At 40.6% G+C, this 18465-nt stretch overlaps 1 protein-coding gene, 1 long non-coding RNA gene and 1 pseudogene across 2 annotated transcripts in view; 1 reads left to right on the forward strand and 2 right to left on the reverse strand.

Moving 5' to 3' along the window:
* The window catches only part of LOC144646043 (uncharacterized), a 95987-nt gene that overhangs the window by 6130 nt on the left and 71392 nt on the right, over positions 1-18465 (reverse strand). The window lies entirely within an intron of this gene.
* On the forward strand, positions 1961-6698 carry LOC144645521 (beta-1,3-galactosyltransferase 6-like; annotated as a pseudogene).
* On the reverse strand, positions 6748-13492 carry LOC144645527 (UDP-glucuronosyltransferase 2A2-like). Its single transcript, XM_078505107.1, has 5 exons — positions 13329-13492; positions 11529-12144; positions 10484-10693; positions 8198-8486; positions 6748-7800 (listed from the first exon to the last, which is right to left on the reverse strand). Exons 1-5 carry the CDS (start codon positions 13470-13472, stop codon positions 7521-7523), a joined length of 1539 nt encoding a protein of 512 aa, XP_078361233.1. The 5' UTR covers positions 13473-13492; the 3' UTR covers positions 6748-7520.

The following is an 18465-nucleotide window of genomic DNA, read 5'->3' on the forward strand; positions in this document are numbered from 1 at the left end:
CTCAAGCTTCTCAATGTTCTTGTTGTTTATGAAGTTATCGTTTTCTGTTGCCATCTCTCTCTTAAAATGGGTCGGTCGGCAATTAAATGTTCACATTGCGGTGGGGGACCCTGGGTAGGTGAGGTACCCCACTTACCCGTGGTGAAGAAAACTTGTCTTCACATGCAACCCCGGGGAGGTGGGGTGAGGTTTAAAATGCTATCGCGTGGTCACAAAGTACGCACATAAACAAAGATGGCGGACAAAAGACGCCTAATGGTGGGAAACGCGATTTTCCATTCATTGACATCGTCGGAAGAACTCGCCACGCTGGTAGTGGTTGGCGGCCATTTTTTTTGGCGGGCTTTGCGCAATTTCGATTTAATTACCCCGGCTAGGCGGGTAACCACACTCTCAAGCTTTCACATGGAGAAAACTCACCCCAGCTAGGCGGGTTACCCGGTTAGCCGGGCCGGGTACCCCACCTCACATGTGAACGCAATCAAGAAAAAAAAAGAGAGATTGTATGAAGAGATTGGTAACCTCACCGAGGTGAGGTACCTCACCTACCCGGAGGCCCCCCACCGCCATGTGAACAGCCACCACCATTCGACTTTTCGCGCGACCGTAGGCTGCGTGGTGACATAAACTAAAGTAACGCTAGCGTTAGCTACAGGTAACGGATAGACATGAGGTGTAACGCTGTCTATCTCAGAAGTCCACACGAAGGTTAAAGAGGCTTTAATTAAATTTTTAAAGTAAAAGTTACGGTGTATCCACCTCTATGCAGGCAAAAAAGGTCAACCATCTTAGCTGATAGTTAACTGAACGTTTTTTAGCTATCAATTCAAAAGAAAACCGCCATTTCTCAGCTGACAGTTACAATTTTGGCCAATAGCGAAGCGCGCGAGGTCTAAAAATAGAATGCAAATGAATATAACCGCCACGACTCTCAGAAAACATCAGCGTGTTCTGAGAGAAGCAGAAGCAATCTAGGCGAAGTTTTCGTTTTATGAAAGTGTTTAAGGAACACCGGCTGCCTTAAAAAGTGTTTTAGGAAAATCGTCCGCCATTTCGGTTTGTTTTTCTGAGTCTTGTCTGAGTCGTGACATCACGCGAGCGCTTCAGCTTTCAGTTACCCCATGCAGACCCTCTTGTACATTTCTCAGCGCGGCCGTCTTGAGCAAACAACAATTATGCAGGATCACATGGTGAAAAATTCCAAAACAATTCGCATTTAAAAAGCGCGTGTTCTCTTGCAGTGAAAAAATGAGTCACCTCAAGATATAAACTTTTTCTTTTCTCATCCTTACATTGGGACAAACACTTAACGTATAAACATGCTTTGCCTATCACGGGAAGCTTTCGCGGCTGTAATATCAAGAGGACAAAACGGAGCTGTTCCACAGAAAAGCTGTTCTTCATGCACTTCCCAGCTGGCCGAGAAAACGCGCGATTTCTAACGAACCAGTCATTAGATTTTTATGAAATTTTACATGGTTATACTTTAGAAAGCAAGAAAACTGCTGATTACAAAAAACACGGCCAGCCAGATGGGTTGAATTTTTTTTCTCAGCCAGCTGGAAAGTGCATGAATAACAGCTTTTCTGTGGAACAGCTTCGTTTTGTCCTCCTGTAATATGACAGTGCCAGTTACATCACGGTGCAAACTGACGCGAGTCAGTTGTTTATCGGCGGAATGCGGGCCAAACACAAAAGCCAATCAGTGACGTGTTGTGGGAATGCAGATTGTCATGAATTGTCCTGTCTGGAATGCAACGGTCTTCTTGAAGTTTTGTCGGTTTTGAGGAAATCTGTCCTGGTCCAAACAAGTTGTCTGCACTTGATTTTTGCGATTGTTTTCACTTAGAGTGACAATCATGACTAATCACGATGCTATTTTCTCACTTTTTTCTCAGATGACAACTTTTTTTGTCTGAAAATGCAATGCATATTTTTGGATTACGATCTGCCAGACATCATGAGACGTAGGACAAAACGTTGCGTGTATCGAGCGTTTAGTTTAGGATTTTCAAGCTCCCTAGTGCTGATGGTTTACATGCATGCATTACTTGGGAGCATACCCATTTCACTGTTCGAAATGCGTCCAGTCGAGTCCATTGCGCTGATGAACTTCAAAGACTTGGGAAATGGCAAGGAAAGATTGCTGTTATTGGTTATTGTTAACAGTGCACCACATAAGTCAGACAGAAGGCAGGCAATAAGGTCTACATGGTGGAGACACTGTACACACAGTCAGGTAAATAAAATTTACTTTATAGCGCATGTTGGAAGTAAGCCTTTGGTAGCGCCAATCTTGCACAGACAGACATCCGGGCTATCATGCCTGGCGTAGTCAGAAATTCGCCACTTTAGAAACGAGATGAAAACTGAGACGAGCTTCATCTCGGAGTGGCTTGTGGGAACGTCACTGGGGACAAGACAAGAAGCAATCTCGAGCCCAGAGTGACCCCCGGCTCCTCGGTCCGTCAGCGGTTGGTCAGCGGTAGGGTCGCCGGAACTCACTCTGGGAAACAATCTCGAGCCAAGAGTCCATCTAGTCGGTCAGCGGTATGGGATGGACTCTGGGAAACTGGAATCGATCAGATCAATTTCAGGTCGATTTTAGGAAGAACCTTAGTCTTCCATTTTTTATTGCGCATGCTCGTAGTTCCAAGCGGAAGTAAATTTCCCAGAACGGAAGTAAATCGAGAAAGTTGAACTACAGTATTACTGGTGTTTACAGTGTTTATTGATTCAACAAAAGTAACAATAACGTCCTGCAGTTAACAAAAGAGAGAGTTAACAAAAATGCGTCTGGTGTTTTGATTTCCTTTAGTCTCTTTCTTGAGCATTCTGCTATGTTTGTTTTAAATCAAAGGTGTTGTTAGCCTTCCAGGATTCCGTCCGTGAAGACTGCGTGCGTGTGTCCGTTGTTGTTTTGCCGAGGACAGCTAAGAAATTTACATAATACACAGCGCACAGACAAGCTATTGTTCTGTTCATAAAAAAATTTTGTTTGGCGACTTTCGCATACTTTTGTTTGGCGACTTTTGTATATTGGAAAGGCTTCTCGCTGACAGCGCATCTTTTCAGGATAGGTTGTATGTTTTCGAGCAAAGAATTTTTTCCTCGTTGAATGGCGGTGATATTAATAAAGACGTTGAAGGCCACACAGGCACGCACACAGGTCAACGCTATTCAAAAGGAGTAATTAGCATTTTGGCGACTTAGCACGTGCACACGTGTGTTATAATTTTTGAAAATTTCTTTTACTTCAGCAAAACAACAACGCGTTTTGTTCAAATTCTGCGTCATTAGTAATTATTTTGAATCGTGCACTGTCTGCCATATTCAGTTTTTCAACCGGAACGGAGATTTGAATGAAAACAGTAGTTCTAGCGAGATTTGTAAGTAAACTATAAATTGAGTTTTCAATCGACCTTGTCCTTGGTGACGCCGTCGTTTGTTGTTTAAAAACTCTGTTCAGAATCGACGTTTAAAGGAAGTCCTTTTTTATTCATGGTATCTTTTTTGTTCAAAGAGAAGGGAAGAATTAGAAAATACTTCATTTATTTAGAGCCATATTACGATTTCTTAGGTGTTTTTACAAAATTAGGTTGATACTTCTGAACATTTGACCATGGAAAACAAAAAAATGTTTTTCCAGGGTTTCCGGTTTGGTTTACTTCCGGGAAGATTTTCAGACTTCCGTGTTGATTTCTATTGTTCTGTGAGGGCCAATAGAGAAAAAGAAATACATTTCAGTTTCCCAGAGTGTCTACCTGCGACCCTAACGCTGACCAACCGCTGACGGACCGCGGAGCCGGGAGACACTCTGGGCTCGAGATTGTCTGGGAAACTGAATTAATTTCTTCTTTTCTATTGGTCCTCACAGAACAATGGAAATCAACACGGAAGTCTGAAAATCTTCCCCGGAAGTAAACCAAACCGGAAACCCTGGAAAAACATTTTTTGTTTTCCATGGTCATATGTTCAGATGTATCACCTTAATTTTGTAAAACACCTAAGAACTCGTGAAATGGCGCTACATAAATGAAGTATTTTCTAATTCTACCATTTTTGAACTCAAAAGATGCCATGAATAAATCAAAGTCTCTTCGAGATATCGACGTTTTTGCATGAAGTATGAGTCGAAGGTTTATCCTGTGCGGAGTTTTCAAACAACAGCGACTGACGGCGTCACCAAGGACAAGGTCGATTGAAAACTCGATTTATAGTTGACTTACAAATCTCGCTAGAACTACTGTTTTCATTCAAATCTCCGTTATGGTTGAAAAACTGAATATCGCAGACAGTGCTCGGTTCAAAATAATAACTTATAACGCAGAATTTGAACATTACGCGTTGTTGTTTTGCTGGAAAAAAAAGGAATTGTACAATTGTGTGCACGTGAATTGCGTGAATTGTGTGCACGAGCTGAGTCGCCGAAATGCTAATTACTCCTTTTGAATATCGTTGACCGGTGTGGCCTTTAACGTCTTTATTAATATTTCCGCCATTCGACGAGGAAAAAATTATTTGCTCGACAACATGCCATCTATCATGAAAAGATGCGCTGTCAGCGAGAGCTTCTGAAATATACGAAAGTCGTTAAACAAAAATTTTTATCAATAGAACAATAGCTTGTCCGTGCGTTGTTCATTATGTAAATTTCTTCGCCGTTGTCTGCAAAACAACAACTGACACAAGTACGCAGTCTTCACAGGCGGAATCCTGGAAGGCAAACAAGATCTTTGATTTAAAACCAATATAGCAGTATACTCAAGAAATCAAAACACCAGACGCTCTTTTGTTAACTTTCTCTTTTGTTAACTGCAAAACGTTTTTGTTACTTTTGTTGCTTCGATAAACACCAGTTCTGTCGATACTGTGTTAGAAATAGTTCAACTTTCTCGATTTACTTCCGTTCTGGGAAATTTACTTCCGCTTAGGGACGGACCATTATTTTTTTGGAGGTGGGGGGGGGGGGGGAGTGAAATATTGAAAAAAATTGTTTGCAGGGCCTGGAAAGACAAAATAAATTGTTTGCAAACACGATATGTATAACAAAAAATAGTAAGAATTTCTAAAAAAAATGTTTGCAGAGGTGCATAAACTAAAAAAAAAAAGTTTGCAGAGGAAAATTGCTGGCATATTTCAAGACCGTGCTTCGAAGCAACGAGAAAACGTCACAATTTTGTAGACGATTTCCAGCCAATGCACACTAATTAACAATTAGACTACGAGCCCGAGTTTTCTATGAGCGAATAGTTAAGGAGGAGCAAGAGCGAATAGTCAACGAGGCACAGCCGACTTGACTATATCGCTCATAGAAAACGAGCTAAAAACTCTAAGAGATTGGTGCTTAATTGCAGTTGATTTATCTCAAACAGGTCAAATGCGTCTTCGTTACTGATGGCATCATCAAGGAACGTGACAAACGTATCCATTTAGTCCAAGAGAGAAACCAGTTTCAGGACATGGAATTTCAACCACTTCGTGGAGGCTTGGAATTCGGGCTGCGCTTTCTAAATCAAATCAAATGGGCTAAGGCTAATTTTGACTTCCAGTATATTCTTAAGGTCGACGACGATTACTTCGTTTGCTTAAAGAGACTTATATCCGAGTTCCTTCGCGACCGACCAGCAACTTAGTATGGGGACATTTTCACTGCGAAGCAGGCATCACTTGGGTTGACGAAGCATTCGTGATTTTTTCTAGAGATTTGATCCACAAATTCCTGGCGCAGGACGAAAGCACGATGTTATGTCACCCGTTTGCAGATCAACAGATAGGTCTGTGGATGAAAAACTTGACTAAAAGGTATTTCCATGACCGTAGGCTGCATCACGACCCGCCGGCATCGTTTTTGCGAAAATTTAAAGATATGTCAAACGTGTGTGACCGGTATCTTGGAGTACATGGCACCTACCCGACCCAGATGAGACAATTCGGTCAAAGCGATAATGATGGTGCAAAAGATGCGATGGCTACGCCTGACTTCTCAGGTTTTTGTAAGACGACAAGATTTGACCACCGTGTGTTTAAACCTAAGTTTAACTTTAACCCTAGACCTTGTATAGAAAATCCTTCGTGGAACAATCATTCAACGGTAATGCCTGCTATTTACAGTCGAGAAAATTTTGGGCCGCCCACGGGGCGGAAACCCGGGGGTAAAAGGAATAAAATTGCCAAGCGGGGTTCCCAAGGCAGCAGAAAACAGGTAAAAATAGGGAAAACTCAACATGGAATCTAACGGCGGTGTAAACGGTGAGATGGCTGCATGCGGACTTCTTAACTTTCTGTCGAACTACAATGTAGTAACGGTAATTAGTCTTTTTATATTGGTGTTCGCGCTAAAAAGAAAAAAAAACAGAATTGATTTGGGTTATTGAAGGTAGTTTCTCGAAAACAGCATCAAATTATGGCAAATTTTGTAAAGTAACACAAAAATAAGTTATTCGCTTCTTCTTCTCAAGTGGTTTGCTATTTCTGTTTTTATTTTCTGTTAAAGAAATCGAGGGCCACATTCAAGTTACCCATGCTGCCCAATTTAAGGTTACGTTCACGTCTATAAACGCACACTTTTTTAATACGTTTACGTCTTTTGTCCTCAGGTAAACGACAAAAACGATTATCGTAAACGTATATTTTCGAAAACGTTATCCAAAGTGGATGAATTTGTAAACGGAGAACTATCTCCGATAAAGTTTTGAACGGCATAACCTTATGTAAGTGAATGACACGATCTGTTCATTTGTTCTGTTATAACCATCGGCACACGAAGTACGCACACTCAGTGTTAGTCTCGTACCCAGTCATTCTCGTTTAATAGATATTTAGCCAGACTCGTGTACATGTGTGGACGAAAAACTTTGTATGCACTTGCAGACGTAAACGTTTACATTGCCTTCGGATGTCTATTGTTTTAGGTTTATTTCATTTATAAACACTTTATTGAATTCAAGCAACAGTGTTGCAATGTTGCATGGATGACTTATTTTTATGTGTATTTTGGTAAAATGTAAAGTAATGGGGAAAGAGAGTTGGACATATGACACTTGTGGCGAAAGCTTAATTAATGTTGCTAACGCAGGGAAAAAAGTCAACCACGCACACACGCACGAAAACAAACTACGATCAGAGAGATATGCTGCATGACAACCCATCTTAACCTTTTTATTCGAAGACATTTTTCCCTGTTGCATTTTAGTGTTGTGTGCCATATTGCTGAATTGCAGATAGTAGCTGGATTCTCGATGAAATTGCTGTAGGCAATATTGCTGAAGTAAAATGCAACATTGCATGCATGCATTAATTTACGAAACGGATGTCGACATACAGTGAGGTTTAGTTATTACGCGCAGTATTGCGTGCGATGTTGTGTCGTGCGCCCGGGACTTAACTTTTTTTTCTCAGTGTTAAAATCAAAATGTTCTTGTTTAAGCTCTTATCTAATTGAAAAATTCCAAAGAGCAGCCTCAATAAAAGAAGATAACTCATGTTAATCAGAAGAAATTTCAGGTGTTTGAGCGTTTTCAGTTTGCCTTCTCTTTCACTGAGGATCCCGACAAACAACTTATAGCAGATTTCAACAAGAATCTTATAACATACAAAGCAATAACTAAGACTAACAATGCCAAGAACAAAATATCGAGCAGATAGAGCTGATAGAACGGTAGATCCAGGCCCCTTGGTCTGAGGTACTGCAAGCCACCTTGAGCCTGCGTGTACTCCACCCAGTCAGCGGCTTCTTTGACTGGCGGACGTGGCAGTCGCTTGACGGAGTTTGATATTCTTGCAGCTGACTCGCGGTAACTGTAAGAAAAGAAATTGCTTTATTAATTTTCCCACTTTCGAAAAGCTACTCAATGTTTCTCAACACTTATGTTACACCACTCTTCGAGACCCCGTGCCACTGGGAAGCAGTTGAATATACACAAGAGAAAATATTTTTTCTTGACAAACATGATGGATGTCTCGTTCAAACCAAAACATTTCAAAGATTTTTATACGTTAAAAACACCTTGAATTAAACATAGTGTATTGACATCAAACACAAGTTATATTATTTCTTAATATAAACTCACGACTTTCTATTAGGGGAGAGGAGTTGTGAGAGGGAGGATTCTGTGGCTGAGATTTGGGGAGCTAATTTTTTACGGGGGAACTTTTTGTTTCTGCCGGTCGGTTAAACTATTCCTCTAACACTCGCCTTGGTTGTGTTAACACCTTGCGAATCAAACTAACAAACTCCTCTGCTGACGTAGCCTCCAAGTCCACCGTCTCAGCAAACCCAGCTTGCTTTGCGATCCGGGCGTTATCAAACTGATCCCCAAAGAAAGGCGAGCAAATCATGGGGACCCCGTGGTATGTTGATTCAAGAACTCCGTTAAGTCCTGCGTGTCCTATAAATAGACGCGTCTTGGGATGGCCAAGAATATCATTCTGTGGTAACCATGACGATAATTTGACATTGTCACTCACTGAGATCTTTGATGTGCCTGTAACGTTTAAGAAATAAAGAAGAACGTATTTATTTTGTTACCTTTTAATTGTTTAACCAGTGAGATGACGTTAAGTTCTGTTCTCTTCTGTGATTTCAGCTCGCTTAATAATGCAATCACTCTAATGAGTTTAAGGTCATTGCCCCGAAATAAAACTGAACATAGATTTTCAACCAAACTTTGCCTACTGAATGATTACGTAAAGGGAACTTAAATTTTGAAATAAAAAAAGTGGGGTCACCATATTCGTTTAAAAGGGGGAATTATTACTGGCAAAGTACACGTTTTCAGCGATAATTTATTTTTCAAACATAGAAATTGATCTGTTTTCATTTTACAGAAAGAATTTGAATGCAACACCCAAATTATGAGAAAAAATTGATAGGTCACCGTACTCGTTTACGAGGAAGCGGCGATTCATTTCACTCGTAAACAAAGCCGCATAGAAAAGGCCGCCATTTTGTTTACATGCGCGCGCAAATTACTGCGCAGTAAGGACACGCAATGCAATACAGGGCAATGACCTTAAAGCCCGCCTCCCAATAGACCCACAACAGCCTATTTTTCGTCGTAGAATACAAGATTTTTTTATCGGGGCAACTAGGATTACAATTTGTCGGGCCATCAGCTTGCCGTACACTAGCCGATTTTTTGTGGCGACTAACCACGTCGAGGCTTATGGCCGACACATTTACTATCAAGATGACACTACAGCAACGCTTTCTACATGCTACGACGTGATCGAGCGCGATAAAATTGTCTTGATCTACTGCTGCACTCTAGTAGCCGACAAAGCCCGACAAGACATTTTGAGATATAGGACTGATAAGGCCCGAGCTTGACATAGACTTGTCTATATTCCCCGCACACTAGCTATTTTTTTTTTGGCAGCCAATGAAAAATCGGCTAATGAGTGGCAGGCTAAAGAAAACTTGACAGTAGTGCAAACGAATTTTGCGTAACAAACTGCCTACTTTTATTTAGAATTGTTCGTTACTAATTCGAAAATTGCCGGCCTCAAGAGTCCTCATGGGCCCGATGAGGATAAGTAAGTAATTCGAAAATTGAGTGTCTTAGAGCAGTTTTCAATTGAGTGTCGTAAAACCAAAACCAAAGTAGTTACTCTGGCCAATCACAAAGGACACAGATAATCCAGTAAGCCAATCAAAACTCGAAGCAAATACATGAAGCTGGCACGAAGCGCGGGAAAACGTGCGCGAGCGAGTCACGATTGGTTTTGGTTTTAGTGTTGATTGGCTGAGAAAATGGCGCGAGATTTTTAAACCAATCACTAAGCGTAGTAATGCAAAACCAATGCAAACGCAATTTACTTTCGACACTCAAGTGAAAACCGCTCTAGCATCTTATGCAACTATTTGTCAACTTAATAATCAACCGAATTCTCTCAGCACTGCTTAAACTGTCAGGCTGGCAAAGCTGATACGATACGAACCCGCGGGGGGAGGAGGCATTTAAAAAAGCTTTATACGGGAAGGCTCCGCCCCGAGCTCTAACCCCTTACCTTTTTATATACCATTTTGACAGAAATTGTACCCTTTTGTACTCCTTTTACAGAAAAAAGGTACCCCTTTCATATACCTAAAAGACATGACATAGACTTAGAACAGGACCCTTTTTGTCATTTTCATGTAGCGCTTAATAAATTAAAATAATACAGCCATAAATTGCGTCTGTTCGAAATATTTTAATTTAAGGCCCTTTTTAATACCTAGATGACAGATTTCCCTACCCTCTCATAAACTTTATCTTGTGAAATCCCTACCCTTTTTTATAACCAAAGCCTGAAAAAGGTACCCCTTTCGGGCGGAACCTCCACGTATAGGCCATTATAGGGAGTACCCCCCGGGGATACGAACTGGAACGCTTTATCGTTGCTGGGTTCTGTTTCTCTGGGCTCTGATCAACACCTTTTTGAAATCTGTTATCCCCTTTTATCATTTCATGTTAAATAATTAATTTTTTTGCTGACATACCTTCCAGCTTAAGTTTCCAGATAATCTTCTGTGGTAGTTTAGAGAATGCTTCAGCCATCATTTTAATGAGAGCTTCGTCCATGTTTTGCAGTACCGTACCAAATGATACTAAGATCACTCCTTCGTCACCAGCCTTCTGCATGAACTGATCCAACTCGTTCGGTAGAGTTTTGGCAGGACTGGGTAGGAATGGGCCCACAACTCGAGTATCTTTAATTTGGGATTTACAAAAAAGTAAATAACTTTAAAAAACGGACAAATAAATAAATAAACTCAGGGTAAACAAAAACTAATTAACTCATAAAATTAGCTGAATTTTTTAAAGTGCTAGGAATTGAACTGTTAATCTGATTTGTAGCCGAGGTAGCCTGCTGCGTGCGCAGGCTTCTCCTTTTAAACCTTAAGGCGGGGGTATATATACCTGAATTTGAATGGAATTTTTAGGAGGTTTAAAGCAGGGGTTGAAGAAAAAAAATTGAAACACCACCACACAGTTGACCCCCACGCAAAAGCACTCCAGGTTGTCAGGGGGACTGTCTTATGTCCGTCTACCAGTTTTTAACTTCCAACTCTAATTTTAAAATCTCATTAAATCTCCAATTTTTTTAATTTCTCTAAATTTTACTAATCCTTTGAGAAAAACTATCTCCTCCCAAACATCCCGAAAAAAATCATCCAAAAATTTACAAAACACCGCAAAACATAGATTCGTGTTTTGAGCATAGAGTTTTTAGATTGCTTAAAACGCAAACAAGATATTCGCATAAGACCCAAATTAAGTGGTGGAAAACGGCTTTTAGGTGTACTCTCGCCTTAATATTGGGATTCCTGTGGTAGCAGAGGGGAAGAGAGAAAACTGGGACTAGTACGGAGGAAGACTGGGGACGAGGGAGCCCCTCTGACTCTTTTCCTCCCCCTTGCCTTTTTTGCTCGGTCCCAGTCTCTCTTTTGCTCGATCCCAGGCTCTCTTCCGTAACAAAGGGAGTTGCCTGCCTGGGAGGCTATAGAGGAAGTTACAATTTATTTTTTAAACAAAAACACTTACTTGGAAAGAGGGGCCTTGCAGTCTCTAACATGAAATCCATTTGACCGATAACCAAATCCACTCTGCCAAGAGTCTCGTGTACGTTCTTGTTGAGTGTGATGTTGTGCTTCGTCTTAAGATCGTTGAAAATCGGACACCAATCCAAGGTGTAAGTCCCATAAAGTAACAACCATTTCAAAACATTATTCACTCTGTCCACAAATTTTAACTCTTGTGTAAGATGGACACCCCACTGCGGCACATACGAGAGAGGGGAGGGTAATCCGAAGGCAATCGCCGTGGGGGTAGAGAGAGAGGATGCAGCTAGAATAACATGTGGGAGTGACAATTTATCCGCAACTAAAGACGAACACAGATATAATAGTTCTCCAACAACCAGATCCGCGTGCCTTATTTCCTCCATTATCTGTTTGTTGCTTAGTATGTTATCACAGTAAAGGGACTGGATCATGAGTAGCTGTCTTCCTTCTTCTCTTACAGATGTCGTACTCACCAGTTTGATGTCACGCGCGTTGCCATGGTTTTTTATCAATATGGCTGCGTTGTCATCTTTAAAAACTCGTACTTTTGGGTCTTTTGCGGCATAGCTCTCAGAAGCTCCCACAAATATCTTAACCTAGGCCAAAATAAAAAACATTTCACAAGAAAACAATTTTTTAATACCAGTGCAAGAAAACTCACCTAAAAAAATAATTCACGAACAGTTATGCGAAAAGACTACTGATACAGTCGTTAGTTTTTTTTATGATATAGTCGTTAGTATAGCTTAGTTGGATAGTTTCATAAGCTCGGCGGAGCAGCCAAAAATGCTTAGGTTATTTCGTTCAGCTGATTCAATTCTGTGCTGATTTGCACATTTGCAGAATTGCTCGTGACTCAGGCTGTAAACTCTTAAGACAGCAGAACAAATAAAGTTACCAAATGAACAATACATTAGTACTAGATTCGGTTACTTTACATAGACCCTTTCAGCAAAGGATCTGAGTCAGTTTGCTATGAAGCCGTCATACAAATCACGAACAAATTTTATTGATTGTAGTCTGGTCAAACAACATCTCGCTGTTGACAACTCTGTCAGATAGTAGTTAGCTACTGATAGTAGCTACGTCACGAACAACGCATCTTGAAAAACCAGTTTTTTCAAGTTTGTCGTTGGTAATCCGTCTTTATCTTCGTCAGTCGAAACCATTCTTGTTCATTTTCGGTTTTTTATTACTCTCTTGTTTTATTTCTGCGTTAGAAAACTATCATCAGTTTTGAGGTTTCCTTCACTTTGAAAGTTATCAGAAAAGTGACTTAAATATCGTGAGACTCGTGACACTGTTCCTAAGTTGCGTCGTATGTACAAATGCGAATTTCCGGTGACAGTAGCTTTAAGTAAACATTAGGGACGCCGTTGCTTGTAAATGTACTAGCTTAAGAAAACATTTTTGAACGGTATTCCTTGCCGGCAGCACTTTCCCATTTCATCCACTTCTTCCTTTTCTATCAAACCCTTGTGTCTCATGACAGAGTGGATTTTAGGCTGAGAAACAATGTTCCTTCACTGAACTCATTCTCGTCCCACAGAGGCCGCGATCCTTCTGGTCAAGGATCGCGGCCTCTGGGGACGAGAATGCACTGAGCTGAGTTCAGCCTATATGTTAACTTATTTCAACCATATATTCAGCATATTGACTAGCAAGAAATTAAAGGATGATACATTTTCTCCTCTTTCTACTGCTTTAATGTACTATCGTGCAGTAGATCGTTTAAACCAATTAGTTATAAGCTGAAAAAATTATTACATTTGTCGCATACCTGATGACCTCTCTCAGCCAGTTCTTGTCCGAGTCGAGCAACAAACATATAATGGCTCCTTCCGAACATGGGGAACATGACAAAGTACGCAGCCGAGCAACTTGAAAGAATTGAAAGATACACCAGCGTTCGAAATGCCGCCATAGTGCTCGAAGGATTGAAGTTTTTTTCAAGACAACAGATCCGGCCCAACCTCGTTCCCAGGGCTACAAAACTTCTGAAACCTATTTAGTCACGCAAGCCCTCGGCCCTCCCACTTTGGCCATGGAGGAGGTCCGGTTTGCGAGCCCTGTGGACTATGTTTATCAATCTTTTTTCGGTCGCCGTCTTCAGTTGCGTTCCAAGTTGCAAACGAAATTTCCTCGTGTAACATGTAATATTGACCTAAAGTTTGAAACTAAGCTTTAGGAATTTAATGCTTCACTGGGCAGAACTCTGAACAAACAAATGCGGCAGAATAGATGAATATAGATCAAAGACAACACAAGCAAATTTTCTTAAAAACTGTTTACTGATTCAAGATAAAAAGTGATGATGACTACTTCTTTGACCAAATCCCCATTATTCACATCTTTCTTCTTTATTATCAATTTCTGACCGCTGCACTTCACTTTCTATTAGAAACTTCTAGTTCTATTTCTATTTTTATATTGCTGTGTCGCTACTATCGCCACAATCCAGGTCCTTTCTAGCTTCCCACGCTGTCGCTTTTTGGGGATATTGAAGTGTTTCACTCCTTCCCACGAGTGAAACACGATCGCCCCTAAAAACACAGTGTGAGGCTACTTCCTTTCATGCCTAACCTGTAGAAAGGTATTGCCATGACTGCCTCGTCTCCAGTCACTCGCGATCGTTGGGGGAAATGCTAGTTAATTATCGAGGTAAGCGGGGACGAAGGGAGACACACACACTGTCTTCTGTTTTTTCACTTCCCATCACCCACCGCTCGCGCTTCGCGCTCGCTCCCAATCACTCGCGACTCTCTATAAGAATCCGCACTCAGTCAGCCTTGGAAAAGCCTGTTCACAAGAAACATTTATTGTTCGTTCCACGATGTCTGATTACCATACACTTGATTAATTCAAAACACTAAATAAACGTCCAAAACGAAGTTGTCCTTATGTCCTCGAAAAATGTCCTAACGATATTGCTTAAACTAACGTTGAAACCCGAATGAATAATAATCTACTTGACATGCAACTTGAAAACGAAAAAAGGCCTAAATTTACATAAATAACTAAAGCAAAGAAACGAACGGAACTACGCGGGTAGAAAAACAAAAGAGACAAAAGATACTACACAACTATTTTTACGCACAACATAATGACTAAAACTAATGAATTCTCTCGTGTCCAAAGCCTGTGGAGGAGGCAGGTAGAAAATGTCATGATAGTGGACTGAAAAAAGACAATATATTACTCAGCTGTTCGTCTTGAACAAATTCAGGATTACGGCAATAAAAACAGAAAAAAAAAGACCAAAAGCCAAAACCGCCACTATTCGCATTTCACACGCATGCAGTCATTGATATTTAAATTTTTCTGAGAAAAACAAAATTTTGGGTGACGCCTTTCTTAATAACGCCTTGATTGACGGGGGTGCGCAGTTTTTGTAAGCGGGCTTTACGTTGTGGTTATACCAGCAATTATTAAAAACTAGCAATGGTATATGGTATATTGCAATTCCTGAGTTTTGATTGGTTAACAGGCAATGGTATATGAGCTCATATACCATTGATCACAAATTTGGTAGCTGATACACGGCAACGAAAATAGCTGGGGAGCTCAGATATTGCAATTCTTTGGGCGTTTTTAATAAAACAATTATTCCATTCGCGCTTGTTGGATACGAGATCGTTAAAGCCAACGAGGCGCGTTGCGCCAAGTTGGCTATCTGCCATCTCTTATCCAACGCGCGCTCGTGGAATAATTGTTAAATATACACCCATAACTAAAGTAATTAGAACCAAAGATAGGCTATTATGGATAAATAACTACTAATAGTACACATCCCCTCCACGAACTGCTTCCACCCCAGAGATCATGGAGCCTTAGGAAAAAGGGACATCCTTAAATTCTTCTTCGTGTCAGAACTGAACGTCATAAACGCTGTTTGGTGAACAGATGCCTTTTCAAATTTATCTAATTGTTTTTCATATTTTTGTAATAGTTTGTAATTAGTAAATAATAAAGAATTTTAAGCTCGGTGATTAGGCATAAATAGATTGTGCTCGGCAACTTTTGAGCAACTTTTAGCGTTTTTAGCAACTTTTTGTAGTACCAGCAACCTAGGGCAACTTTTGCCTTTCTTGGCAACTTTTGAGCAACAAATTGATATAAAACCGATCCAAACCATAAAAGGTCGTTTTATTTCGAAGGATTGTTATCTTTTTTTGATCTTTTTTTATTTTTTATTTTCATTTAATATTTTTTATCTATTTTTGAAGTTATGTTGAGTTTACAGAGTATATTGATTACAGCAATATATCTCATATAACAATGGCTTTTTGGCCTCTTTTAATGATTGTAAGAATATTTAATGAAAATGTTTAAATGGCAACAAACAAACAAACACGTTTTGAGTATTTATCTGAAACAAAACGACTCTAGAGCAAGCAACTTTTCCAAATTTTGGTGGCAACTTTTTGATATTTGAGCAACTTTAGAGCAACTTTTGGGTATATTGCGAAGCAACTTTTCCTGAATTTACTAGCACAATCTATTCATGCCTATCGGTGATAAACATGACGAGCTTAGGGCCTGTTTATATGGAGGAGAGTTGTCCCTGGTAGGAGGGTTACCCTCCATACCGAGCCACCCCGGGCGAGAGAGCTTTTCATACGTTTCTTTATAAATAGCTGCGAACTGTTTATATGAGAAATTGCAAAGTTGGCTCGGGGGGCAGGGTGACCCTGGGTGGAGGGTCACTCGCTTTGATGGTAGGGTGACCCTGGGGAGCGAGCCAACTTTTTTCCATATAAACAGTTTGGTTATTTTTGCCTCGCCTACCAGGGACAAGTTGACACATACGGAGCATGCGCAAATGCTAGAATCGGCCAAAACAACATCGAAGTCGGCGGAAAATTTGTCTAAAATGGTCTTCGACGATGTTTCAGCGTTCCTGATTTTAAAAAAGGCAGCCATAATAGATATTTCAAAATAACTCTCGCCAGTCTTTTGAACCGAGAGGGCCAAGTTTTGGCTCGGTCAACAGGGACAACTTTCTCATATAAACGCTCGGTAAAAGATAGCTCGGGGTAAAGGGTTACCCTCCTACCAGGGACAACTCTCCTCCATATAAACAGGCCCTTAGTCCTCAAAAAAAAAATTATGCAAATTAGATCTTAATCCCCTTAGTGGAGAATATTTCTCCATTAAGGGGATTAAGATCGGTAACATAAGATCGTAGTTCGCACGTTGAACTGCCGCAATGTACAGTGAGGTGTCAGTCATAATAGCTGCGGCTTCTCTGTGGAGAAAGAAAAAGCAGATAGTAGCCGGATTTGGGTTTTGATGTTCATGTCTTAAAACAGCTCAATAAAATTTCAATCGCGGATTGAAAAAAAAAAAACGCAAGATAAATATTGAACTAACCAACGAAGCAAGAAAGAAAAATTTAGCGTGAGGTTAATATTCTGCCCACAGATAACAAGAGCTCAGTAAAGAACTCACTACCCCAGTAAGACAGATATTTTAGCGCGAAGTTATATTCTGCCCACAGATAACAAGAGCTCAGTAAAGAACTCACTACCCCAGTAAGACAGAATAATTTAGCGCGAGGTTATATTCTGCCCACAGATAACAAGAGCTCAGTAAAAACTTAGCTCACTACCCCAGTAAGACAGAATAATTTAGCGCGAGGTTATATTCTGCCCACAGATAACAAGAGCTCAGTAAAGAACTCAGTTCACTACCCCAGTAAGACAAAATAATTTAGCGCGAGGTTATATTCTGCCCACAGATAACAAGAGCTCAGTAAAGAACTCAGCTCACTACCCCAGTAAGACAGAATAATTTAGCGCGAGGTTATATTCTGCCCACAGATAACAAGAGCTCAGTAAAGAACTCAGCTCACTACCCCAGTAAGACAGAATAATTTAGCGCGAGGTTATATTCTGCCCACAGATAACAAGAGCTCAGTAAAGAACTCAGCTCACTACCCAAGTAAGGCAGAATAATTTAGCGCAAGGTTAATATTCTGCCCACAGATAACAAGAGCTCAGTAAAGAACTCGCCACCCAAGTAAGACAGAAAAAATTAGCGCGAGGTTAGTAGAGCGAAATAAGTCTGCGCGCGATTAGCCAGGTTTAAGCACCGCAAGCTGATTATTATTACAGCGCTTAACATAAGCGACCGTAGTGAAACTGAAAACCCAAGCTCAAGTTTATATTCCACAAATAAAAAAATACAACTTACCATTGTGCTGCGGTGTTTGTCTTGCTTCTATCTTGGATGAACGGCGGCGAGCCGCGCTGCTTGCGAATTGCGTTACATCGTATTTCCCGCCAGAATAAATTAACCCGGCAACAGTAACCATTAGACGAAAATGCCGAATCTCTTTTCGTTTATTAGACGAAACCCTTGCACAATCTTGCATGGCTTTCCTGTTTCGCATTCACCCATACGAGTTTTGCAGTGTAGCGGGGAACATGTCACAAAAATGCGATAAAAACACTTTTAAAATTGGTAACAATGCTACTCAATTCATGTCGTAAAGACTACAACAATCGACTCCTTAAAAGCCCCAATCTTCATACATTCAACTTGTTTCCGCGGCAGAAATTACTGTTGATCTCACTTTTACCGATATTATTTTCGTTGAGTCGCTTTTACATTTGTAACTTACCACAGTCCACTCAGTCCGTCGGATATCCAATGTCGTATAGCTGATACAAAAATACCAAAACGCCGACTCAAACTTGACTGTGTTGCCCGGAAAACTTATGAAACATTTATCATCGATTTAAGATCGCAAACGATGCCGATATCGACAATTTAGCAAATAATATTCTTAAAGAAGATTCACCGGCACGTTTCAAAACCGCGAAAGCAGAAACTGCGTGACACAAGAAACAGATCACGTACACATAACTAGGACCGGTTTCATTTCACATTTCCTGGCATGCGGTGACAAGTTA

This window comes from Oculina patagonica, chromosome 3, assembly GCF_052425735.1.
Source record: "Oculina patagonica isolate OP01 chromosome 3, crgOcupat, whole genome shotgun sequence".
NCBI classification, from domain to species: domain Eukaryota; kingdom Metazoa; phylum Cnidaria; class Anthozoa; order Scleractinia; family Oculinidae; genus Oculina; species Oculina patagonica.